Source organism: Anolis carolinensis, chromosome 6 (genome assembly GCF_035594765.1).
Source record: "Anolis carolinensis isolate JA03-04 chromosome 6, rAnoCar3.1.pri, whole genome shotgun sequence".
NCBI lineage: Eukaryota > Metazoa > Chordata > Lepidosauria > Squamata > Dactyloidae > Anolis > Anolis carolinensis.
The window spans coordinates 68,244,875-68,270,827 of NC_085846.1; the positions used below are offsets into that span (position 1 = coordinate 68,244,875).

At 39.7% G+C, this 25,953-nt stretch overlaps 2 protein-coding genes across 4 annotated transcripts in view; one reads left to right on the forward strand and one right to left on the reverse strand.

Moving 5' to 3' along the window:
- acad11 (acyl-CoA dehydrogenase family member 11) overlaps window positions 1-8,798 on the forward strand; it is a 48,136-nt gene extending 39,338 nt beyond the window's left edge. Inside the window, exons 16-20 of the mRNA XM_003222207.4 lie at window positions 1,184-1,255; window positions 4,217-4,371; window positions 4,857-4,973; window positions 6,529-6,638; window positions 8,202-8,798. Coding sequence (XP_003222255.2) covers window positions 1,184-1,255; window positions 4,217-4,371; window positions 4,857-4,973; window positions 6,529-6,638; window positions 8,202-8,316 — 569 coding nt within the window. The 3' untranslated portion in view covers window positions 8,317-8,798. The remainder of the gene's footprint in view (window positions 1-1,183; window positions 1,256-4,216; window positions 4,372-4,856; window positions 4,974-6,528; window positions 6,639-8,201) is intronic.
- Window positions 8,799-10,216: 1,418 nt separating this feature from the next.
- dnajc13 (DnaJ heat shock protein family (Hsp40) member C13) overlaps window positions 10,217-25,953 on the reverse strand; it is a 103,571-nt gene continuing 87,834 nt past the window's right edge. For 2 of the 3 annotated variants that reach the window (XM_003222196.4, XM_008112773.3), the window contains 11 exons: window positions 24,769-24,868; window positions 23,529-23,603; window positions 23,314-23,426; window positions 21,353-21,522; window positions 21,025-21,067; window positions 20,553-20,726; window positions 18,643-18,822; window positions 15,747-15,887; window positions 14,319-14,462; window positions 13,089-13,188; window positions 10,217-11,055 (listed from right to left, as the gene is read on the reverse strand). In XM_003222196.4, coding sequence (XP_003222244.3) covers window positions 10,958-11,055; window positions 13,089-13,188; window positions 14,319-14,462; window positions 15,747-15,887; window positions 18,643-18,822; window positions 20,553-20,726; window positions 21,025-21,067; window positions 21,353-21,522; window positions 23,314-23,426; window positions 23,529-23,603; window positions 24,769-24,868 — 1,338 coding nt within the window. In that variant the 3' untranslated portion in view covers window positions 10,217-10,957. Of the gene's footprint in view, window positions 11,056-12,545; window positions 12,658-13,088; window positions 13,189-14,318; window positions 14,463-15,746; window positions 15,888-18,642; window positions 18,823-20,552; window positions 20,727-21,024; window positions 21,068-21,352; window positions 21,523-23,313; window positions 23,427-23,528; window positions 23,604-24,768; window positions 24,869-25,953 lie in introns of all 3 variants that reach the window. The other variant, XR_506603.3, reaches the window with a different exon arrangement.

Below are 25,953 nucleotides of genomic sequence, written 5' to 3' on the forward strand. Positions count from 1 at the left end.
CCTGGATCCCCTGGGATTAATGTTCCCTAATCCACAGACTCTATAACTGACCCTAGACAAATCACCTAACTTGCCTAGTCTGGTCCAACCTAAATCTGACTCAAATCTTTCTATTTAAGCCAGCCTGATTCTCCACACAAGAATCAGATCCTTCTCTGTGACTAGAAAATCACCAACTGCTTCTGGGTTTTAAAGTATTCCCCCTCTTCCTTTCCAGGCGGCGGTTGGCTCCGCCCCTGTTGCTATGGTAACCTGTTCTAGCACTCTAAGATGGCTACCTTCCCCCATACATATTGTCAACTTAAATACTCACCATTTTAAACTTAGCCAAACCTGACTGTTTAAACAAAATTAAATACACATTTCATCTATATACAAAATATAATTATACACTTCTTTACACAAAGTTTGGGAACCACTGCTTTAGACTTTGAGATCCTGAGATTTGTAATTCCCTCTTACCCCAAAAGTGCTTCTCTGGATTTGGAAATTACCCGTTCTCTGACTTTTTTCAGACAATCTCTCAGCCCCTAAAGACGGTTTCTATAAGTAAATGAAGGATGAATAGTAAGCAAGGAAAAAGCATTGAAGTGACTCTTGTGCAACTGTGTTGTCGAAGGCTTTCATGGCCAGGATCACAGGGTTGTTATATGTCTTTCGGGCTGTGTGGCCATGTTCCAGAAGTATTCTCTCCTGACGTTTCGCCCACATCTATGGCAGGCATCCTCAGAGGTTGTGAGGCATGGATAAACTAGGCAAGGAAGGCAACTGATTTGCATTTTGGTTGATGATACACTGCTCTGAACTGAAGGGAGAAGAATACCAGAAAAGAAATGGGGAAAACAACGTTGTGTTGATGTAATAAAAATCAGTGCATGCATACCAGAGTTCTGACCCAGAGATGTGGATAAATAAAGAGAAAAAAGAAATGAAGAATATAGCAGTCTCAATTGCTAGCATAAGATCAAGAACTGTGCTGAAAATATTTCTTCCATTAAGTTCCTTTGTTTATTTTTCAAATAACAAGCAGATTGTTTTTTGTTGTTTTACCCTTAAAAAGGTTCTTTGTCATACTTTCTGTGTACACAAAGAATGACACAGATCTGTTACTTTAAATAAATATTGACATTAGCAGAATTTATCTCCACTGACCTTCACTTTTGTTATTGTCTTGGTTTTCTAGATTATTTCCATGGTGGACATTTTGAAGTTCATTTTAACAATGTTTGTGTGCCTGCCTCCAATTTGATACTTGGTGAGTATTTATTTTCTTGACAAAACCTGGGAAGCTTTGTGAACATCTGTAGGTAGGAGGAGCTTCGCCAGGTTTATATCTACAGTTCTGTTGGGCAGTTCAGGACTTTGAATTAAACTTCATGCCACATTTAGTGCACAGCTAAATTTCACTAGAGCCAAGGTGACATAGTAGTTTGAGTATTGGACTACAGCTCTGGACATTAGTGTTCGAATCCCCACTTAGCCATGGGAGCCTACTGGATAAAGATTCCACCTGAACATTAGGCAGAACTTCCTAACTGTAAGAGCTGTTCAGCAGTGGAACTCTCTGCCCCCGAGTGGTGGTGGAGGCTCCTTCTTTGGAGGCTTTTAAACAGAGGCTGGATGGCCATCTGTCGGGGCTGCTTTGAATGCATTTTTCCTGCTTCTTGGCAGGGGGTTGGACTGGATGTCCCATGAACTCTCCTCCAATTCTATGATTCTGTTATTCTAAGTCATATTTTCTCAGCCTCAAAATTAGACTTACTGGCACACTTTTCCAAGAAAACCCTGTGACAGCTTCTTCTCTGGTCACCATAAGTCAGAAACTACTTTAAGGCATACAACAACAAGAGTATTTTAGCTAAACTAGGTACTTTATTTTTGGGTGGGCTATTTTGCATGGGTACGTGGCACAAGCTTAAATTTTTCCTTTTCTTTTCTGTGGGTACATGATATAATCTTACCCCTAACCAGGGAATTAAAAAACCATTGACATCAATGGTATTTCATTCTCCTTTAGGTAAAAAAGCACTGGTAAAAAGGTTTAAGCTTTTCTTTTTCTTTTTTGTCCATAGTAGTCAATATGTAGATTAGGATCTTGTGTACCTACCTGCGATTCAAATAAAAGTAAAGTTTAATTGTGTATTGAATGTGTTACATCTCAACAACAGCAAATTGTGTAATTCACTTGTTGAGGATCTGAGTGTTATGAAACCATTTAAAGAAAAGGCAACACGTTCTGGTGATGGATTTAGATCACTATTGTAGACAGGCAAGCAGTTCAATCTCTGGGACTGGGACATAAGAAATTAGTTTCCTACAAAATGGTCTATGTGTCTACTGAGGAGTAGCCCAAGTTCAACATAATGTAAATAGTATTGATATAGAGCATTGCATTGTAAATCTTAACCTTTTGGTCCAACAGACAGAGATGTTAGAGTATATTCCCTCCTCCAAGGCTGATAACATTAATGATGATGGCTGATTTACAAAATTAGTATATGATATGATTTTTGAATAATAAGTCAGACTGTAAAGCTGAAGACCATTTTCCCTTCTGTCTCTGAAACAGATTTTTGCAGATAGCTACAGAGAGATATTTGCTACATGTGATTTTGTGGGACTCTGAGTGCAAAAGATTTCTAGAACTATCTGCAGCAGCCCTTCTCAGGTCTTGCAAACTCGTGGCTCTGGCTTCCTTTACTGAGTCAATTCTTCTGTAACACGCTCTTCCTCTTTCCATGATCCTTTAACTTTCCCCAGCATTATTGTATTTTCTTCTGAGTCATGTTTTCTAATGATGGGTCCAAAGGAAATGGTGATTCTCTGATTTTTAAATCAATGTAGCTAATTCAAGATCTGCAGGACTAGTAACTCTACCTTTCAGTGTCATCTTTCAGAAAAATTATGAGTGAAAATATGCTTCCACCTCACTACTTATCTGCAGATATCTGCAAAGATTTGAAAAATGCGCACAAAGGTGCTACAGTCTATGGCTGCATTAAGAAAAATATAAAAAATACATTGTTGTGTGCCTTCAGGTTGTTTCTAACGTATGGCAAATCTATCATGAGTTTCTTGGCATGTGTTGTTCCGGTGAATTTTCCTATTGCCTTCTTTGAAGCCTCAGAGATTGAGATTTGTACAAGGTTGCCCAGTAGGCTTTCATGTCTGAATAGGGAATTGAATCTTGGTCTCCAGAACCATAGTCCAACATTCAAACCATTGCACTATGGCAGCTTTCAAAAACCTACAATGCATATACAGGCAGTCCCTGAGTTACAAACATCTGACTTACAAATGACGCATAGTTACGAATAGGGATGAGAAAACAGGAAGTGAGAGAAATGTATTTATTTATATATTTACAACATTTATACCCCGCCCTTCTCACCTGAGGGGACTCAGGGCGGCTTACAAAAATTGGCAAAATTTAATGCCCAAAATGCAATCATAAAAGCAAAACAATATAAACAAATCCATTAATAACATTGTTAAAACACATTATAAAAACCTTAAAACGTATATATAATTATCTATCCCTAGAAATCTATCCCTAGGAAGGGAAACTCATGCCTGAAAGAGTTATCATGGGGAAACCATCTCCACTGAAGTTTTATCACCAATCCTTGTTTTTGCAACAAGCCAAATTTTTCAAAATCCCATTCTCACAGGGACAGAAAGTGCAATGAAATCTTCTGAATAGGGGTATAGACAGCAAAACAAACATCACAGAGGTTTAGCCCTTCCCTATGCTATCCAAAGCTTTAAAAGATATATTTTTGGCTGGAGTCACACTTAAAAATTGTATCTGTTCGGACCTGGATTCAAATTCAGCCTAAGAACGAACCTACAGAACCGACCTTGTTAATAACTTGGGGACTGGATTTATTAGGAAAATTACATCCAAATTTCACCCATCCAAATACCATATTGGATTGGGGCAGCTGATGGGTTGCTTCTGTACAATCCGATATGGTACTTGGAGATCTGAATGCTAAGAAATGCAATCAAAATCAAACAGAATTCATTTGGTAATTAAAATATATCCATGGATCTCAGCAAAATCAATACAAACAAACATAAAACTGTTCCTGCTTAGTGAAATCCCCAGTTTTGTGCCAGCCATCTAAGGATGTCAGTTGCCATAAGGTAGATGATGCCCCAGAAAGGCAAATGTCACAACTGAAAGTCATTTCTTTGATTTTTTGTTACACAGGAGAAGGAAGAGGGTTTGAAATTGCTCAGGGAAGACTTGGGCCAGGCCGCATCCACCATTGTATGAGGTCAATAGGGGCAGCTGAAATTGCGCTGAAGATCCTGTGTGAACGTGCAGCCCAGAGGGTGACATTTGGGAAGAAACTGTACCATCATGTGAGTCCATAGTCTGTTGTCAATTTCTATGCCCTTAAGGCCCGATTCAGGAAGAAAGAAGAATTTCTTGTTTTGTGCTTTTGAGAGATGGTAAACATTCAGTAATGCTATTTATCTCTGTTTTGGGGGTGAGGAGAGTATGGCTCCTCACCAGGAGATTTTTTTGCGCCCCCCGTCATGCCATAGCCCTCTAGAGCCTTATTCCAATTTCTCGGTGCCAAAATTGCTCCAAAAGTGTTTCAAAAGTGTTGAAAATATTGGACCACTGGTCGTGGAGCCCCAGAAGAGCTGCAGTTTGTACTCTGATATCCCTTCCATTCTCTTTTTGGTATTTTTAGCAGTTGTACAAGGGTTTACACATTAATATATGGACCTGATTTTTTTCAAAGCTGGTTTCTGATTCCTTTTTAGATTCATGACTATGTTTCTACAGCAGGGTGATTACCATTTTCTTTTTCCTTTCTTTTCTGTTTATGTTCCTAAAGGAAGTTGTGGCTCACTGGATTGCTGAATGCCGCATTGCTATTGAACAGGCAAGACTACTTACATTGAAAGGAGCCAGCAAAATAGACTCTTTGGGCAACAAAGCTGCCAGAAAAGAGGTAACAGAATTATGTGTCTAAGTGCAAAGGGACGGGAGGAGAATTCTATTGCCCAAGTTGAGAACGGAAAGGATTGTCGGGCTTCATAACCACCTCTGAGCAATATAGGCCTAAATCCTATTGGTTAATCCTGATTAGCATAGACCCATTGAATCGCGTCCTGAGTGGTGAGTCCAAAACATATGCAATGTCTAGTGATTCAGTGGATCTGCTCAGGTTGGGACTATCAATAGCCTATAGGCCACAACAGGTTGGATCCATAAAGTGGGCCTATTGAAATGCAAAGAACTTTAGTAATGAGTAAGGTAAAACTCATTTATAGGTTTACTCACATCTGAATCTAACTCATAATTTTTAAATTACAAATGAGTAAATGCAGGCAGTCCCAGAGTTTGAAATATCTGACTTATAAATGACTCACAGTTAAGAACGGGGGTGAGATGACACGAAGTGTAAGAAATCTAACCCTCTTCACTCCTGAAAGAGTTATCATGGGGAAAAGGGGTCTCCGCTGAAGCTTTCTCACTAATCTTTAGTTCACAGCAAGCCAAATTTTTTAAAAATGCAGTTAACACAGGGACAGAAAGTGAACTAAAATCTCCTGAACAGAGGCACAGACAGCAAAACAAACACCACAGGGGTGTGAAGCCTTCTATTTGCTTCCTCTCCTCTCTCTGTGTTTGTATCTGTGTCCGTCTCTGTGTTTGTCTGTCTTTGTGTCTGTCTGCCTGCGTGTCTGCCCGTGTGTCTGTCTGTCTGTGTGTGTGTCTCTGTCTTTGTCTGTCTGTGTATGGTTGTGTCTGTCTTGTCTGTTGCCAGAATGGTCCCCTTCCTGCTGCCCTTCTGACAGCAGGTTAAAAACTTTTTTGCTTACATACAAATCGTGGTGACTGCCTTTAATTGTAATGGTTTCATGTTATTCGAAGGTACATATTTCTCTTTCTGTCCACTTTATGCGTGAAAAACCCCTTCTCAGACCAACCAAGGGGTGGGAGTGCCTGCTCCCAAACTTTGGAATCCTGTCTTGAGAGAGACCCTTGCTCTTCTGGTATTTTTATGCCATCAGGCTTTTATAAGAAGCATAGGCAGAGTGTCTGAAAATATACTTTACAATTTCAACTGACACTCCCCCCCCCCCCCCCCCCCCGGTATCCGCAGATTCTGCATTCACTGATTCAATTATCCATGGCTTAAAATATGTTTTAAGAATCCAAAAAGGAATCTTCATTGTGTCCATTTTATTTAGTGTACACCTTTTAACTACTTGACTGTATATAATGGGATTTGTGCATCCAGACGTTGATATTCACAAAATGTCCTGAAACCAAACCCTAACAGATATAAAGCACCTGTAGTATATAGAATTGAAATTGTAATTTTTGGACACCCTGTATATTAACTAAAGACTCTTCTGCTTTTTGTTACTTTGGGTCCTGAAGAGGCAGATTAACAAACAATAAAAGCAGATACATAGTGTTGTTTTTTTTCAGTTATGCAGTAGAACTGTGATTCTATACCTGAAAAAAATCTAAGCATTTCTCACTCATCTTTGCAGGTTGCGATGATCAAAGTGGTGGTGCCCCGGGTAGTCGTTAAAGTAATTGACTGTGCCATTCAAGTGTGTGGAGGTGCTGGATTTTCAGAAGACTTCCCATTGGCTCATATGTGAGTGAAAGATATTATACAGAGAGATACACAAATCCAAACTTTTTCCTACCAAAAATAGGTGGAAAATCATGGTGGAAATCCTTTAGCAGAGCATAAGGCTTGCTGGTATATATGCATGGATGCTGCTGCTGTGACTGGTGGTTTCCTAACCATTCTGGCTGCCAGATCTGGTTTCTACTTCAGGCATATGCCTTGCATAAATGGTTTTGCTATATAATATGGACTCAGGTGGCTAGTAAGTTGTGAACATTGGGTTGCTGTGAGTTTTCCAAGTTGTATGGCCATGTTCCAGAAGCATTCTCTCCTTACGTTTCACCCACACCTATGGCAGGCAACCTCAGAGGTTGTGAAGTCTGTTGGAAACTAGGAAAGCGAGGTTTATAGAACAAAGAGTTATGTTTTGTAATCCGTCTAAAGCCCCCAAAAGATTTGGGCTCAAGTCTCTTACTTTTGCTATTTACTTGCCTGGACATAACATAATTACTAAAATGCAAGTTTGCTACTCTGTGTTTTTGTCTTGAAATTGAAGAATATCAATGCTGGGTCCAGATATCAGCTCTTGGTAGGTTGACAGTAGTGGACAGCTTAGTTAATGTACAAAGGCTACATAGTAATTTAGTTCCCACCTTTTCCTCTAGAGCAGGATGCCTGGTATGGATGATGCCATCCTTGCACAATACTGCAAGGATCGAAGCATTACATTAGGGTTATTTCATCCAGTTGTCAACTTTATGATGTCTTGTTTAGCACTAAATGAAGTTAGTTTAGATTGATGATTTTTTTAATGTTAAAATTCAGTATATTGTTTTGAGATAAAAACAGTCAGTTCTCCACATTTGCTGGATTTAGAAGCAGAGGACCTACATGAAAATAATGAACCGTAAATAAAGAAATTGCTATTTTTTACATCATAGGAATTTCTAGGTCTTCCAGTATGACTTTCACAGGAGCCTAAACACAGTGATAGAAATTTTAAGAGAAGTATTCTCTTTTTGTCCTTCAGTATGACTGGAGGAGGTTGACCATAATAGTCACACTGGAGGACTTAGATATTCCTAGTGAGGATATTTTTAATCAAATCCACAAATGACCAAATCTGCAAATGTGGAAGGATGGCTGTAGTTTAAAACATTGTCATTTGGTGCCTGATGGGGAGTTGTGGCCATCTGAGAAATGCCTGTCCCCAAAACCAGACCATGTTCTTTGGAGGACCCCAATGGATCTAAGAGGATGCCATCTGGCTCTGGGGATGTATCAAGCCACTCACCTCATTCCCTTCCCTACTAAATGGCAAGGGGTGGTGACAGTAAAAGGGATAATGTAGTCCCCCTCCCCCCGAAAATGTTTGTTACTCTACGAGTTATGAGATCTTGACTAATAGCAAAATTCTGTACTTGTAGAATATCCGTCCAGTGAGCCTAAAAAATGCTGACCATTTATTATTTCTGGCTGTTTCATCTTAAACTAATTTTGATGTTAAAAATATAATTTAGGAAATACCCTGAAGTTCTTTCATTTAGTCAAAAAGATGTTTACAAACATATCTCATCCCTTGCATAGGTTTGCCCACATACGGTCATTGCGTGTCGCTGATGGGCCTGATGAAGTTCACCTCTCAGCAATTGCAAGACAAGAACTTCTTGAACAAGCCAAGCAACTGAATGCCCACCTTTAATATTTTGTTTATGTGCCTTCAAGTCATTTCCAACTTATGATGACTACAAGGTGAATCATATCATGGGGTTTTCCTGGCAAGATTTGTTCATGGGGGATTCAAAATCTGGTCTCCAACTTCGTTGTTCAATCGCTACATCGCATTGGTTCAGTCTTTAATATTACGTCAGTAATTTAGCTGTTATGGAATCACCATGATTTGTAGTTCTGAACTAAATCCCCCCTCTGAAAACTGGATGGGAAATCTAGAGCATAAGATAACAAAGCTAACAAAATTTCTAAAAGTATTACTTTTGATTTTCTCTATCTTTGGATATTTTTAATAAGTTTAACTTTTACTATTCCTACTGATTCTTTCATCTGACCTAATATATGAATTATTATTTCACTTAGTGTCAATGGAAATTGTTGTAACTGTACTTGGACTTCTCACCCCAAAGTTCAAATAGTGAAACATTGGTGATATAAAAATATTTCTACTTATTTGCACAGATGGTCTTGCATGAAGCCAGTTGCTTAAAACCAGTACATTGAAGCACAATACTGTACAAAGCTAACATTTAACCACCTTCCGGGAGTAGAAGGTTTTTTTTTTTTCGTGTCAGGAGGAACTTGAGAAACTGCAAGTCACTTTTGGTGTGAGAGAATTGGCCATCTACAAGGATATTGCCCAGGGGAGGCCTGGATGTTTTTGATTTTTTTTTTACCATCCTTGTGGGAGGCTTCTCTCATGTCCCCGCATGGAGCTGGAGCTGATAGAGGGAGCTCATCCACGCTGTCCCCGGGTTGGATTCGAACCTGGCAGCCTTCAGGTCAGCAACCCAACCTTCAAGTCACAAGGCTTTAACCCTATGCCAACAGGGGCTCCTGGGACTAGAAGTACCCTTCACAAAATATTTTTCCCCCAATAATTATAATTGTAAGTGTGATGTCCCTACGAACTGAGCCATTTATTTGATAAACTTCAAATAAAATTAAACTCGTTGATGCTGTAGATGTGCAATCAGAGGTGGGGATATCTGGTTAGGCAATCTGATCTGCTCCTTCAGTCATCTAAAACACTGCTTCTTAAACTGTGAGTCTCCTTAGCTCAATTTTGAGTTTACAAAAAATTTTGGGAACATTAAGTTTCCTGTTTATACAAATCTGTTAGCAATAACATGCAGTGCAGTGCTTTTCAACCTGGGGGTCCCCAGATGTTTTGGCCTTCAACTCCCAGAAATCCTAACAGCTGGTAAACTGGCTGGGATTTTGGGGAGTTGTAGGCCCAAACACCCGGGGACCCACAGGTTGAGAACCATTGACATAGTGTTTCCTTGGACTCCACAAAAATAGCCTGTTCAGCAAGCCTTGGAAATGTTGATTTTTTGCCAGTAAATATTTGGTTTTTATACCTGCTTTATATACCTATACATCTGGGGTCTGGGAGCCCCTGGTGGCGCAGCGTGTTAAAGCGCTGAGCTGCTGAACTTGCGGACTAAAAGGGAGTAGAGTGAGCACCCGCTATTAGCCCCAGCTTCTGCCAACCTAGCAGTTCAAAAACATGCAAATGTGAGTAGATCAATAGGTACTGCTCCGGCGGGAAGGTAATGGCAATCCATGCAGTCATAACAGCCACATGATCTTGGAGGTGTCTACGGACAATGCCAGCTCTTCGGCTTAGAAATGGAGATGAGCACCAACCCCCAGAGTCGGACACAACTAGACTTAATGTCAGGGGAAAACCTTTACCTTACCTACATCCAGGGTCATGAATGGAAAAGGTTTAAGAAGTTCTGATCTAGAAAATGTGCTGAAGTACTATTTCAGGTGCCTTGCCAGAACACAGAACTGCTGGGACAAGGGGACAATATGTGCAAAATCCTCTTCCCAGACTTACAAAGGAGCCGTAGAGTACGCACTTTTGTCTCATCAACAAGGCTTTCAGTTCCCTTTATTTTTAAAATTTTATGTACATATGAATGATTTGTATAATGTACATTCAATATAGAAAGTTTTTTTATACTGGATAATGTATAGAACAGATCACAATTACACTATGTTTTTATATAACATGTTAACATCATTTTTAAATAGTCTTTTTTGTGCATTTTAATTTTTCAATTTGGTAAAGCCAGTTATACATACAAATATCTCATTAGGTCTTGTAAGGGAAATGTTAATGATTGAGGACAAAGGCGAACACCAAATCTGTCAAGTTCTGGGAGGATGTTCCCTGGGAGAACAGTTGGAGAAAGCCATTTTTCTAGTGAGGATCAAGTGATTTAGCCCAATTCTTGAGACTGCAGTTCAACTTCAGTCATGCTAGTTCATAAAATACAAAAAACTAGGAAAATTGTTTGATTCACAGTCTTGTAAACAAAAATATAAAGGAACAAAATGTGCTTATGTACAACAAGAAAAAAAAACATTCTTGTGTACCCATCTAGGCTGATCCACAAAGTACTCTTTTCTTATGTTACAATGTGATAGAATCGTGAATTTTTTTCTAAAAAAAATAGATTCATAGAAAAAGGAGTAACACTGTCATGAAACTGGGAAGGCAGGCAGATTTTGTTCCAACGGCTGAAACCAACGAATGGGACCTCCCTTATCGCTGGCCAGTCTGCCTTGGAGATTGTTGAACAGGCGTTTCAAGTCCTTTAGCCGGTATCTCCAGCTTCGTGGTCGACTGGAGGAGGAACGTTGGGCAGGACAGAGGAAGTCCTCCCTGCAGTCAAGTAGCCAGCCACTCCAGGTCCTGTTTCAGGGATGAAAGATAATGCATATAAGAGAAGTACATTTGAAATTGTTAGCTACAAGAACTAAACATCAGGTTGCAATTACATCCAACATTATTTTTACTGGGACTTCCCAACAACCCAACAAAAAATTCAAGTCAGTACATTATATGATAATTGCAGCAACACTACTCTATGCACATACATGGAAAATTAAAAAACTACTCCTAAAAGAAAGGTGGATTTCAAAAGTTTTAGAATGGGCAGAAATGGGCAAGTTATCTTGCTTGATTAAGGAGAAGTCCAATGAGATCTTTTTTTTTAAGAATGGGAATATTTATATATTATTCATAAAGAAAAAGGGAAATGTTAAACCACTGGTGGGTTTGAAGATTGGGAAAAAAGATAATAAGGTAGAATGAGGAAGATGTCTAAACTGTTAGATCAGGATGGGCAAACTTTGGCTCTCCAGGTGTTTTGGAAATCAACTCCCACAATTCCTAACAGCCTACTGGCTGTTAGGAAAGGTGGGAGATGAAGTCCAAAACACCTGGAGGGCCAAAGTTTGCCTATGTCTGTTAAACTACTGGGATTTTTTCACTTAGTCTCTTTAAGGTGGGAAGTTGATTTTAATCGTTTATTATTGTTTTCATTGTCAAAGACTTTCATGGGCGGAATCACTGGGGTGTTGTGTGTTTTTTTGAGCTGTATGGCCGTGTTGCTAGGACACAGCCATATTGTGTTGTCGAAGGCTTTCATGGCCGGGATCACAAAGTTTTTGTATGTTTTCCGGGCTGTATGGCCATGTTCCAGAAGTATTCTCTCCTGACGTTTCGCCCACATCTATGGCAGGCATCCTCAGAGGTTGTGAGGTATGGAGAAATACCTCACAACCTCTGAGGATGCCTGCCATAGATGTGGGCAAAACGTCAGGAGAGAATACTTCTGAAACATGGTCATACAGCCCGGAAAACATACAACAACCTTACAGCCATATTGCCTGGAAATCACACAAAACCCCATTTTCATTATTGTTTTGCAATGGGAATGGTGGGGGAAACTAGTTTAAATTGGTGTATATAGTGATATAAGTCAGAGAGGAAAAATTATTGTCTTTATAAATTATATAATACTTATATTGCTGAAAAAATAACAGATTTTTAAAAAGGATTTGTACAAAATTCATTTCTATCAGGACTAATGATTTGCCAATCTATCTATAGCATAGTTCACGTTTAAAAATCTCTCACTTGAATGTTATCTCCTACTGACTTCTCCTTTCCCACCATTCATTGTACAAACAGATGGTTCAGGACACCCACAAAAACACATACAGTTATCATTTAAAACATGAAGTCACTGTTGCAAAAAGCACAGCATGCCAACTATAGGATTCTGCGGCATTCTACAAATATCAAATGTTTGCTATAACTATATGCCATGCATCTAGTAAGCATTTAGTCTAGGAACACTGCAGATGCGACATGCACTGAGCAAAAAAGATATCTACCTGCTTTAGAGAGTGCTAGAAAGTTTAGCAAGCTGCCTGCCAAAGGAGATCTAAAGCCCACTTCTGAGATGAAGGGGACTGCTACCAGAGAGAAGGGAAGGAGAGGAGATACCTGAAGGAGAAAGAAACCAGAAGCAAGGGAAGTACGGACAGCAAAGCACTTGGAAGCAAAAGTGAAGCATAGCTCCATTGTGTCTTGAGGAAGATTCTGGCACAACATCAGTAACCAACACAACACTCTACAGTTCTGGGAGAACCAGCTGTGCTTCCCAAATGCAGAATTAAAGGTGGGACATTTCGTTTCACCCATTTTCTGAAATCAACTGGCAGTTATTATTGCATATGCATCTCTAGTTTCGAAACAGAACAGGAACCCAGCTTTACCAGGAGTTACTTTAGCCCATTTAAACTTTTTTTTCATTAACAAGTTTGAGCACAGAGACATGTAAGAGGAGGTAAGTGAATTAAAGGTGGTTCCCAGGATAAACAAATCACATGGGGAACAAAACAAGCAAAAGGACACACGTTGGGATATTCACCCACCTGTGAGGTACCCTGCCGTTTGTGTCTCAGAAATGAACAAGTCGTGTTTCTGATCTTTGAAGGCACTCCATACAGAGGAACGAGACAGAATTTCATTCACCTGAAAAAGCAATATATCAATAACCAACTGAAAACAAAGCACTGCAACGTTCTTGTTTTTGGGTTTACTTTCTTGGTGCCCGTTCCAAAGATGTGGAATTCCTCACCAAGGTAGTAGTAGTAGTAATAATAATAATAATAATTATTATTATTATTATTATTATTATTATTATTTATAGCCTGCCACCATCTCCCAAAAAGGACTTACAGAAGCACATACAGTGCCATAACCACATAAAATACTGATAAAATCACATCAACAAATTAGACGATGACAATAATGTTAGCTTGGCTGGCCCTTCCTTGTCTTATTCCTGAAGACTGGCCTTAGTTTTTAATCAGATGAAGGCTGATTACTGAGAACTGCCCTGCACCCTATTTGTGGGCAAAGTGGGGAGAAAGGCTGGATATATATATCCAATCAAATGCAATGAATGAAGTGTGTGGTCTCTTAGCTGCAGGGTTTTTTTTTTTTGAACTGCACATTTATGAAGAATTGGTCTCCTCTAAATGTAACTGTAAAATATGAGTATTGTACCTTATGCGATTTACAAAATACCGTATTTCATCACAAAATAGTCACACTTTTATCCTTTTTGATAAAAAAGGGGGAGCGACTATTATGCGATGAAAAAATCTGCCTTTGTTATAAAAAATCAGAAACCGGTGAGTCAAACTGCCTTACCTCTGAAAGAAGAGGAGGGGAGAGGGATAATCAAGCCTCAAACAGCTCAGTTTCAGTTTTTTAAAATAAAAAACCTGATTTCCCTTGGAGGAAAAAGAAGGGAGGAATCCCTTCTTTTTCTGAAAGCAAGGCAGTTTACAAAGTCTGAAATGGAGCTCTTTGGAGAAAGGAGGGAGGAAGGAAGAGCCGAGTTCCAGAAACATCAATTTGAGGGCTTTTTAAACTGCCTTTCCTTGGAAGAAAGAAGGAAGAACAAAGCTCCAGAGACCCCCCATTTCATATTTTTTATACTTCTTTGCCTTTGGAGAGGAAGGAAGGGAGGGAGAATAAGCCCCATACGGCTCTGTGATAATTATGTGAAGAACACAAAAATACAATTTTTCCACCCAATTATAGTGGCTACTATTATGCAATGAAATAATTGATAAAATGTACAGAATGTTTACCTGCTCTCCATATTGTAGACTTCGAGTCATTGATTTCAATGCTTTAACAATCTGTGCTTTTGTAGCTGAAGGGCTATCAAGATTCTCAAGGCCAACACCTTCAAGCAATTTTAGGAGATAGGGGACCAAATCCGCTTTCAAAGCCTGAAAAAGATGGTTATTATAGCACATTTCACAGATCTGTTCAGGCACAGCTCACATTTTCTTCCACGAGGGAGTAAGGATCATCCAAGATATCACCTGCCTCACTCCCAATGTCATTATCATGTGGACATGATATGCTTGAAAAATAAAACCTGACAGGGAGGCTTTCCATGTAACCTGAATCACCAGTTTTCTGAATGATCATTTAAGTGATTCTTGAATTCTCGCCCATGTGAACAAAAATGCCTCTCAGTTACATGTGAAGAAAGTAACTAAAAAGGGGACAATGACCCAAACCAAAGACTGATGACCCCTTGTATCTTACTAGACTTACATGAGAACTGGGAAAAGATACAGAAGTCTTTCTCATCCAACTTTCACTTATCCAACGTTCTGTATTATCCAACGCAGTCTGCCTCCCGCCCGAATCTACAGCAGTTTCTCTAGGCAGCAATGCGCAGCGGGCTAACGCCCAACAACAACACAAGTGCAACTACACTTCCAAACAAGTGGCAGACTTGTTGTAAAACATGTTTTGGTGCTTAACTTGTAAAATCATATGATAATTTGACATTTAATAGGCTTTTCCTTAATCCCTCTTTATTATCCAACATTTTCGCTTATCCAACATTCTGACGGCCTGTTTATGTTGGATAAGTGAGACTCCACTGTATAATAACTTTCCGCCCAAGTATAATAGCAAAATATTTCAAGTAACCTGTATAGACTAGGTTCATCCTTGAAGAGATTGCTCACATCAAGAAATCTTGAAATACAATAAAAATGCAAGATGAATTTGCCATCTCACCAGCACTGAAGATCATTTTTCACAGAATTGTGGTGAAAATCTGATTACACTGGCCAACAAACATTTTGGTGCCTCAAATGTTAGCCCTGTTTCTGACTCCAAAAATGGCACCAATTTCCCCCATCAGCTCTAGGTTTTGACATAGAGAACATGTACCATCCACCAGTTGCCATCTTCTCGTCCATAAAAAACCATGATAACCATTTCTAAGCAACTAGAGCTATTGTGGTCTACCCAATGCAATTTTCTGAATCAGCGCCCAAAATAATCCCAGGAATAGGCCTAAAAATCAAGACACCAAGAATTTTTTTTGGTTGAGTATACCTCTACCACCCCCACCTATACAAAATATGTATTTTCTCCCACTGACACAAAGAAGAAAACCTGCATATTCTAGTATAGGAAGGCTAGATGACTGCAATGTAGATTATTACAAAGTAAAACACAATGCCCTGGGAAAATGAGAACTTGCTTACTTGGACTACTAGATCATTTTGTTCTTTTTGAAACATCCGATTAAGTGCTTCACAAGCCACGGCAATAGTATCTGCCCGTTTCTTCATTCCATTCATTATGGGGCCTATGGTCTCTAGTGCTGCCATCGAACGAACACAAAGCTGTGTGAAAGGAAAAAAAACCCAGCATTCTTCCATCTGTCAATGTTTCAAATCCAAGAGATGAAACATACAGTATAACAATGTATGATTGATCAACTATGTTACAAGTTGCGTTTCAAAAGATAACATGTGAAGCTAATGGAAGCTAACTGTTCATAGTGAGGATTAATTTCAGCTATTCCATTATGGAATTCAAAAGGACTTGAGTGAACAATAACTCAGTAGTGTGTTTTAGGAGTTCCTTGACTGCTCTGGCCTTTGGTGTTCACTGGAAAAAGTTTGCTCGCAGAGGAGATGGTGACTTGTTTTCATCTTGGTCCGCCCCAGGAGACTTATGGATCCTGAGGGATTCCTGAGGTCTCTTGGGGATCTGTCTGCCATGGAGCCTGACGATCCTGTCTATGCCTTGGTCGCTCGCTATAACAGTGAGTTGTCCAGGGCAATAGACATGATCGCCCCCGAACGTCCCCTCTCGCTACGTGGAGTTGCCCCAGCCCCCTGGTTTACTGGGGAGCTGGCGGAGATGAAATGTGCGAGGAGGAGACTAGAGTGCCTCTGGCGGACAACTCGCGATGCATCTGACCGAGCACGGTCTAGAGCCGCTATTAGGGCCTATTCCGCGGCGCTGCGGGCAGCCAGGAAGGCTTTCTCTCAATTTTTGGGCAAGGTCTTGGAGCGGGTGGTTGCCTCTCAGCTCCAGGGATTCTTGTATGATACGGATTTTCTGGACCAATCGCAGTCTGGCTTCAGGCCTGGTTTCAGTACTGAGATGGCTTTGGTCGCCTTGGTGGATGACCTCCGCAGAGAGCTGGACAGGGGGAGTGTGACCCTGCTGGTTCTCTTGGATATCTCAGCGGCTTTCGATACCATCGACCATGGTATCCTTCTGGGACGTCTCTCCGGGATGGGCCTTGGGGGTACTGTTCTGCAGTCCTTCCTAGATGGGCGTTCCCAGATGGTGAAGCTGGGGGACACCTGCTCGGATCCCTGGCCATTGTCCTGTGGGGTCCCGCAAGGTTCTATTCTGTACCCCATGCTTTTCAATATCTACAAGAAACCGCTGGGCGAGGTCATCCGGGGTTTTGGAGTTCGGTGCCATCTCTACGCGGATGACACCCAACTCTACTACTCTTTTCCACCAAAATCCAAGGAAGCCCCTCGGATACTGGATCAGTGTCTGGCCGCTGTGTTTGCCTGGATGAGGGTGAACAAGCTGAGACTTAATCCTGATAAGACAGAGGTCCTCCAGGTCAGTCGAAAGTCCGATCGAGGTATTGGGTGGCAACCTGTGCTTGATGGGGTCACACTCCCCCTGAAGGCGCAGGTCCGCAGCTTGGGGGTCCTCCTGAATTCGGGGCTGACGCTTGAAGCTCAGGTGTCGGCCGTGGCCGGGAGGGCCTTTGCACAATTAAAACTTGTGCGCCAGCTGCGACCATACCTCGAGAAGTCTGATCTGACCATGGTGGTCCACGCCTTAGTTACCTCTAGACTGGATTATTGCAATGCGCTCTGCGTGGGGCTGCCTTTGAAGACAGTCCGGAAACTGCAATTAGTTCAAAGCACGGCAGCCAGGTTTCTAACTGGAGCAAATTACAGGGCACGTTCCACGCCTCTGTTTAAGGAGCTCCACTGGCTGCCGCTTACTTTCTGAGCCCAATTCAAGTTGCAGGTTCTTACCTACAAAGCCCTAAATGGTTTGGGACCTGCCTACCTTAGAGACCGCATTTCCCCCTATGAACCCGCACGATCTCTTCGCTCGTCGGGGGAGGCCCTCCTCTCGCTCCCACCACCCTCACAGGCGCGGTTGGTGGGGACGAGAGAGAGGGCCTTCTCTGTCGTGGCCCCCCAGCTTTGGAACCTGCTCCCTAGGGAGATTAGGCTGGCCCCCACCCTCCTCTCCTTCCGGAAGAATCTGAAAACCTGGCTTTTCCGGAAAGCCTTTGATGAGTGACTTTTGTTGGTTTAAGATGCCTGCCTATGTAATAATAGACCCATTGATCTGCCCTTTTATTGTCACTATTGTCATTTATAGTACTTCACTGACTATGTCAATTATGTAACTATCTCCTCCTGATTTGACACATTCACCTTTCGGCCCAGACTTGTGTTTGATATACCTGTTTTAACATTTCATCTTGTAAGATTGTCCTTTTTGATTGTTTTACCGATATTGTTGATTTATTGTTGTAAATTTGTGTTTTTGTTTTGATTTTATATTGTGATGTTGGACAAGGCCCCATGTGAGCTGCCCCGAGTCCCTTCGGGGAGATGGGGCGGGGTACAAGAATAAATTATTATTATTATTATTATTATTGGTAAACTTATATTTTAACTGTGTGTATCTTGTTGTATGTGTTTTAATAGTGTTTTATATCTTGTTTTAACAATGTACCTACTTTGAGCTGCAGGGAGAGGTGGGTAACAAATTGTTGTTGTTATTGTTAGTAGTAGTAGTAGCAGCAGCAGTAGTGAATGATTACAGCCAACTGTCAGATTGCAATGAATATGGATCAGGAGACATTTGGATCTATTCAAAGGCCAGAGTGAGTTTTGCAAACTGTATATCCAGCAATTTTTTTAAAAAGCTGATCAGGTTTGTAAAGTCTGATACTTGCCTCATTTGAAAGATTTCAACCTTCATAATAGATTATCCAGGCTATAAATTAAACACACACCAGGAACAGTAACCATTCTGGAAGACCCTACCTATTCTTGTTTAAGACATAATTGCTGAGCCTGACTTAAAGTAGCATACCTCATTATCTGACAGGATGTGTATGACACGCATGGCGCTTTTAGGGATGGCATTGTTCTTGTGATTCATGGCGTGGAGAATCTTAGGAAGGTGGCCAAGTGGGGGGACTTGGTCCGCCAGCTGAGGCTGAGCACTAAAGAGGCACACAGTTGCTGTTGTTACAGTTTCTAATGTTTCCCCCTGTTTCAAAACAAAACACATAGTCAATTTGTTATTTCCAAATCTGAAAAATTCAATTTGTTTAAAGTCAGTGAATGAAGTGCCACATTCACATGAAACTCCTTAGCAACACTTAGGATTCATATCATTGTAGCATCTTAAAAATACCTGATGACAATAAAGGCTTATTATATTTAGACATTTAGAGTGATGGCCAAGTCTCAACATACTGAACAGTTGTTTTCATAGGCAAGTATCATGAACCATCTAAATTACATCCAACAAATCTGGATATTTGTATATGCCCATTTCTCCAACTCAACTGTTTGTATAGAGGAGATAATCTTTTCGGAGTCTTCATTGTTACCTAACTGCACTAAGAGCCAGTATTGTTCTTTAGCCATCTTCAATTATCACCAATCTGTTAGTAATATATAGAGTGTCCCCCAAAAACATATACATTCTTAGCAGCTTGTAATTCTGGAAAAAAGTTTTGGCTTTTTTTTTAAAAAAAAAAAAACATGTCTTTGACATGTTTAAAGATTATAATAGTAGAGAAGTGTTGCAAAATTATAAGAGAAAATATAAATTAGGTTTGCAACTCAGCATTTGCTAGGCAGGAATGACAATTTGAACACCTTACATAAAATCGTAAATTAAAATGAAACGTGATAACTGAATAAATCAGTTATCACTTATACTTTAATATGAAGGTATTTATTTAGCCTTCAAATAATCATATCGATGATTAGCAGTTCAAGGGTGTATACATTTTGTGTCTCCCTGTATACTAAACATTTTGGGGTGCCCTGTATAGTAAATACTTTACTATGGATAAAACAACTACTTCTGGGGGGGGGGGGGGACCCTAACTGGGCAATCCTATCAAGTGTTGCTCAGAAGCAAGTTCCAATATCATTTTTTGAACTCTACATTAAACTCCAGTTTTTTGAATCTTGCTATCAGGGTGAACACTTTACTTCAGCATTGTACTGAATTATAATTTATTTATTTCTATTGTATTTCATTTTATTATTTCTATTCCATGGGAACTCCAGGCGGCTTACAACAAAACGGTACAACACAATACATTTGAAATCACGGCAAATAAAAAAGTTTAAAAAACATAGGTAAAGGTTTCCCCTGACGTTAAGTCCAGTCATGTCTGACTCTGGGGGTTGGTGCTCATTTCCATTTCTAAGCCGAAGAGCCGGCATTGTCCGCAGACACCTCCAAGGTCATGTGGCCGGCATGACTGCATGGAGCGCCGTTACCTTCCCGCCGGAGCGGTACCTATTGATCTATTCACATTGGCATGTTTTTGAACTGCTAGGTTGGCAGGAGCTGGAGCTAACAGCGGCCGCTCCCGCCGCTCCCGGGGTTTGAACCTGGGACCTTTCAGTCTCCAGCTCAGTTAAATGCATTAAAAATAGTCATACAATTAAAAGTAAAATTGGAACTAAATATCCTCTCACTTGAGCAGGTGATGGGACAGAGAAAAGCCCCTTCCCAAATGATTGCAACGTTTTTACAGGCAGAGAGAGAGAGAGAGAGAGAGAGAGACACACACAGAGACAGAGACAGACAGACAGAGACAGACAGACAGACAGAGAGAGAGAGATATGCAGTTCTTCAAACAACCTGGACCCAAGCTATATGAAGAATCTGAACATTCTTCTGAAGCGCTTCAACGAGTTGGTGTTTGTTTTAAAAATGTAAACTGTTACACAAAACATAGATGCTCTGCTTACATGGGGGTTGTTTTTCTCCAGTAGTTCAGTGAATTTTTCTAACAGTGCAATGAGAAATTCTCTCGGTTTCCGTAAGACCCAGGCCGGCTGGGCGATAAAGATCCTGAGGAAGACGCCCCCCACGGACAGTTCGCCTTCCGCTTCGCCATAGACCACAGCAAAGTCCTCTGGCAACTGGATCAATCAGAAAAGGAGAAATGTCATGCTGTTCATCCATTAGATAAATTCATTAAGATACAATGGGAGATAGCTAAAGATGTGAATCCAATTGCTACTGCAAGGATGCATGTTTTAGAATATTCTATAGTATTGCCTCACTTGTCGCATCTAACAAAAAAAAGACTGTGCACTGATACAGGAAATACCTGTGACAAATTAAATGTACATATTATATATACACACACACACACACACATACACACAAGCTAAGAATCTCTCTTAACTCTTTTTGTGGATATACACTTTTTTTTACCTTCCAGTTAATGTCAGGGTTGTCCCTCTGTAGTTTAAAGTGCCTTTTAAGAAAAGAAAATAAGAGTATTAACACATTATCTTGCTAACAGAACAGTTTTAAAAATGAATGAATTTTACTTCTGCTCAGCTGAGACTCAGATCAAAACAGCTTTTTAGATTCAGTGTTCTAGTGCTCTACGCATTCCAGCAAAACTATGTTAGTATTATATCCTTTGAACAGACTGTTTACAACAATCCTAAGGGACTCCAGACCAAATCAAAGCCTGTGTTTTACTACAATTTTGTCTACCCACGCACAGCAGTTATTTATTATTTCTGTGACATACTCTAACATCATTTCACGAACAGTTGTAGACACTCTCTCTCTGGAGTTGTCGTTCCATATCAACTCTGGATTTTCATGTGTTCCTTCAAAAATGTGGACGGCAGCTTCAGGATTATCTCTCATGGCATCCATAAAGACACCAGGCAGAAACTTCATTAGGATAATTCTAACCTAGAAAAGAACCATGTACAAATTAGAGAGTTCATCGAAGTATTATAAGTTATACTGAGAGTTAAGCAAATGACTACAATGTTTTTGAAAGAAACGTGACTTCTCAATGAAAAGGCCCATTTTCACATGTTTATTCAATGTGCTTGAAAATTCCCATTTCCAGAAAGGTCCCAGATGTATTGTATGACCACAGATGAGCTAAACTGGAAATAGGGAGGGGTATAATTGGGAAAACTGGCTTGTTAAGGGGCTTGAATTGTGGGTTGCAACCCCATCTCATAACTGAATGTGAGGGTTGTGAAACAAATTGGCAATAGTAAAAGGCTTCTAAAATGTTTACAGCAATAGACAATTTTATAATGGAAAATAACCTTTTCAAATATTTAATAAATGGTAAAATTATATGTATAGCAAACAATTGTTTTTAAAATAAATTTCTTTATTATTTATTTATTACACTCTGTAAAATTTGATTTAATTTCCTGTTCCTAGTTTGAAAGTGTTATTTCCTGTGTAATTGTGTGGTAATTACTTTGAAAGTGTTATAAACCAGAAATTTTGTTTTTGTAGCTGAGGTTAGTACTATTATTTCCTTTAGTATAGGCACTTCGTTTGCAATTTTCCTTAATGACAATATGCCTTTTTAACGTTTGTGCAGAAAACAAAACAAAGTTTTTGCAATTTAATAAACATTTTCCATGTTTTTGTGATAGAACATATTAGGAAATGCCATTTATAACCCAGGAACAAAAATCGTGTTACAAATGTCTGATTTGTATATCTATATACCCAGGGTCATGTAAAGATTTCTTGAATGTAAGGGGGTCATGAATGGAAAACATTTATGAAGTCCTGCTTTTGACAAGTGGGGATTTCAACACAATCCAAGGCGAGTCAGTTTTAACTATGAATTTTTAAATCGCATTCTAAGTTTATTGTGTTTTAATTTTTGTTCCATGCATTTTACTATGTGCATTTTAATATGTGCTTTTATGGATGTATGTTGTGCTCTTCCTCGAGGCACCTCGTAAAGAGGGGCAAGTTAATAATAACAACAGCAACAACAACAACAACAATAATAATAATATAGTAAAGAAGTGTACAGGCAGGGTAATTTGTGTTGCGGTTTATATGGAATATAGTCCATCAAAGACACAGTAGCTTCACACAGATGAAAAAAAAACAAATTTACTCTTGTGCAGCAAAGCCAAGAACATAAACTTGTGGCACTGCATCAAAAATAAATCCTTCAGAATAACAGAATTTACGTAGCCCTTGTATGCATCACATAAACTTTTTCAATTTCTGCCCCTGCCTTATGGAATGCCTTGCCGCCCCATATGAGAGTCATGCGTGAGTTAGGGCCTTTTACCCTAGCATTCAAGACCTGGCTCTTTACTAGAGCTTTTAATCTATGTTAATTTTATCAATATTTGTATGTATATATTTTTATCCTTTACAATTTTATCTTGTAAATCGCCTAGAGAATCGTGGATGGGGGGCGATTAATAAGTAATTAAATGATGATGATGATGATAAACGCAGAGAGCATGGCTTCTCCAACTCTCATCACCCCAGAGAGTAAGCAAGGGAGAAAGCACCATGTATCCCAAAGCACACAAAGTAATTACTAATTATGTCAAATCTTCACGCAATGCTATGACAACATTTTGGATGTGCATGCCTCAAATCAGGTCCAAGTATGGGATAGTGCCACTTTAATGCACACTATAAAAAGCATAGACCTTTTTTTAAAAGTTCATTTCAAATAGCCCCTAATAACTTCCTTACCTTTGGACCAACAAGCTTGTCTGCTGTCATCTTAGCAAAGAGCTCTGCTGTCTGAGACCGAACTTGTGGGTGTGTTGAATTGCAGAACATATCAAGTAAGTAGATTAAAGCACCTAGGGAAGGACAGAACTGTTGATACTTTTAATCACAATGATTCTGGAGCCATTAATTTTGGAATGTTGTAATGAAACAAACTGAACAGAAAGCAAACATACCTTTTGCCATGGCCTCCTTAACTATTTTGGTACTGGAAGTCAAAGCATATAGAGTTTCAAGAACAAGCTGTCGACCTGCCAAGATTAATGGTTGTTAGGGAAACATAGTTTTTATACCTACTTGACAGAGAACAATGACACAAGTTTATTTAAAGAAAATCTCTGAGCAACATGCTCAGATTATTTGGTTCAATAAAAAAGAATGATTTAAAATACAAGAAAAATCTTACACAAATGTAGTTTCAAAAACATATTTCTGGTTAGCTACAATAATGAAGGCTTTCATTTTGTAGTTTTACCATTATTCATAAAATCTGGAATGTTAATATTTTATATGGACATTTGTGTTTGAATGTGTAATTTATATGAAAAGACAACAACTGTTTTATCCCAAATGCTCACTAGAACAGTGGTTCTCAACCTGTGGGTCCCCAGGTGTTTTGGCCTACAACTCCCAGAAACCCCAGTTTACCAGCTGTTAGGATTTCTGGGAGTTGAAGACCAAAACATCTGGGGATGATACTAGAGGCACAAGGAAGGCATGCGTTTTTGGCATTTCTTAAAGACAGGAAGTGAATTAAAATCACTTCCTGTTCCAAAAAGGCCTCTCTTGGTCTTAAATTGGGCCAGGATGGGTCCAAAACCCAGTGGAAATATCCCTGTACCCAAGAGGGTATTTTAAAGGCTAAAATCATTTTAAAATCTTTTTGCAATCTTTGACAATGCTTTTTGAACCTCAGATGTAATAGAAATACCCTCCATACCTTCTATAGGGCTTTGGGGCCATTTCGCAGGTATTTTTGAACCCCCCGCCCCCAAACTAAATTGCAATGGGGTGCTACTCACCCATTTAAATATATTTTGATTGTCAGGACAAAAACCTAGTAAATGAATGCTACTGAATACCTGGTGGGTGGTTCTGCTTCAACAGTGAGCAACGACCACAGTGGGCCTTTGGTATCTGCTGGGGTTTGGTTCCAGGACCCCTGTGGATACTAAAATTGATGGGTGCTCAAGTCCCATTACAAATAATGACATAGTAAAATGAAGTCCCTTATACAAAATGGCAAAGATCACAGTTTGCTTTTGGGATTTTTTTTTTCGGGGGGGGGGGGAGGAGTATTTTAAAGCTACAAATGGTTGAATCTGTGAATATAGAGAACTGACTGTGGTTATTTTACCTGCTACATTTCACATTTAGAGGCAAGGTCTACAAGTCAGAGAATTTCTTTCTACGTACTTGAAGGTAGTGAATGCAGGAGGGCTAGCAAGTTGGAAAGAACCATGGCTTCTGCAATATTATTTACACATTCCTGGTTACTCGTTACAATGTTCACCACCTAATAAAGAAGGGGAAATCATTAAAACGATTAGATCAGCAAACCTTTTAAGAAGCAGATAATTTTCATACAAAGACAGGACTGTCAGACTAGGAACCTATAGCCTTCCATACTGTTGTGAACTATTATAGCTATTATCATTCAATAATGGCCAGGCATATTTCCCAATACTAGACTAGGAAAAATTAGCAAGTCTGATTTGAGATTTTCCCTGTAAAGATCTACTATACTTTACCCTCTTATCTATATTTCCCAAAACTTTATTTTTCACAGCCATTCATTTCATGATCCTTCCACTAGCTGCTTTTTTTCTGGCTCTCTCTCTCTATATGATCCCAGCAAAGGAAGGGTCATATATACAATGTAATATGACACAGACAAATCAGATTTGTCTACATAAGAGATGAACAAAATGTGACTCTGAGGCTGCCTGCAGCCAGCCAAGATTATTTATGTAGACCTCAACCTTTCCAGTCCTTAATCTTTCCAAGCCTCAACATTAGACTGCTATGTTTGATCTCTCTCTGAATAAATGTGGAGAAATTAACCCAGTGCTTTGCTGCTCTGGTGAGGGGTGGGGCAGGGGATAGTAAAAATATTTTGAGAGGTATTGAGGGGAGGGACCGTAACTGAATAGTAGATTATTCTCTGCATCAAAAAGCTCCATGCTAATTCTTTGAAATAACATTATAAAGCTACTACCAGTTATCCAAGGCAGCGCTTAGCCACATGTCAAAGTAGCTTCCTATGTTGACTTTTTTCTTGATTCCTATAAGGACATTCCTTAAAACCCTATTTACATCTATATATATAAAAGAGTGATGGCATCAGGGCAGTGGACAAAACAACAAAACTACAGGCCCCCCAACCTCGAAATTTGACAACACAACCCATCATCCACGCCTCTAGGTTGATACAACAAAAAGAAAAGAAAAATAAAGTCCTAATTAGAGGGAGAGGAATAATTGTTTTTATCCAATTGCTGCCAGTTTAGAGGGCTAATCTCTGCCCACTTCGTTGCCTAGCAACCAAGGGACAGCCAGGTTTCAGTTAGGGGACAGGCAGATTTAGGCCTCACTTAGGCT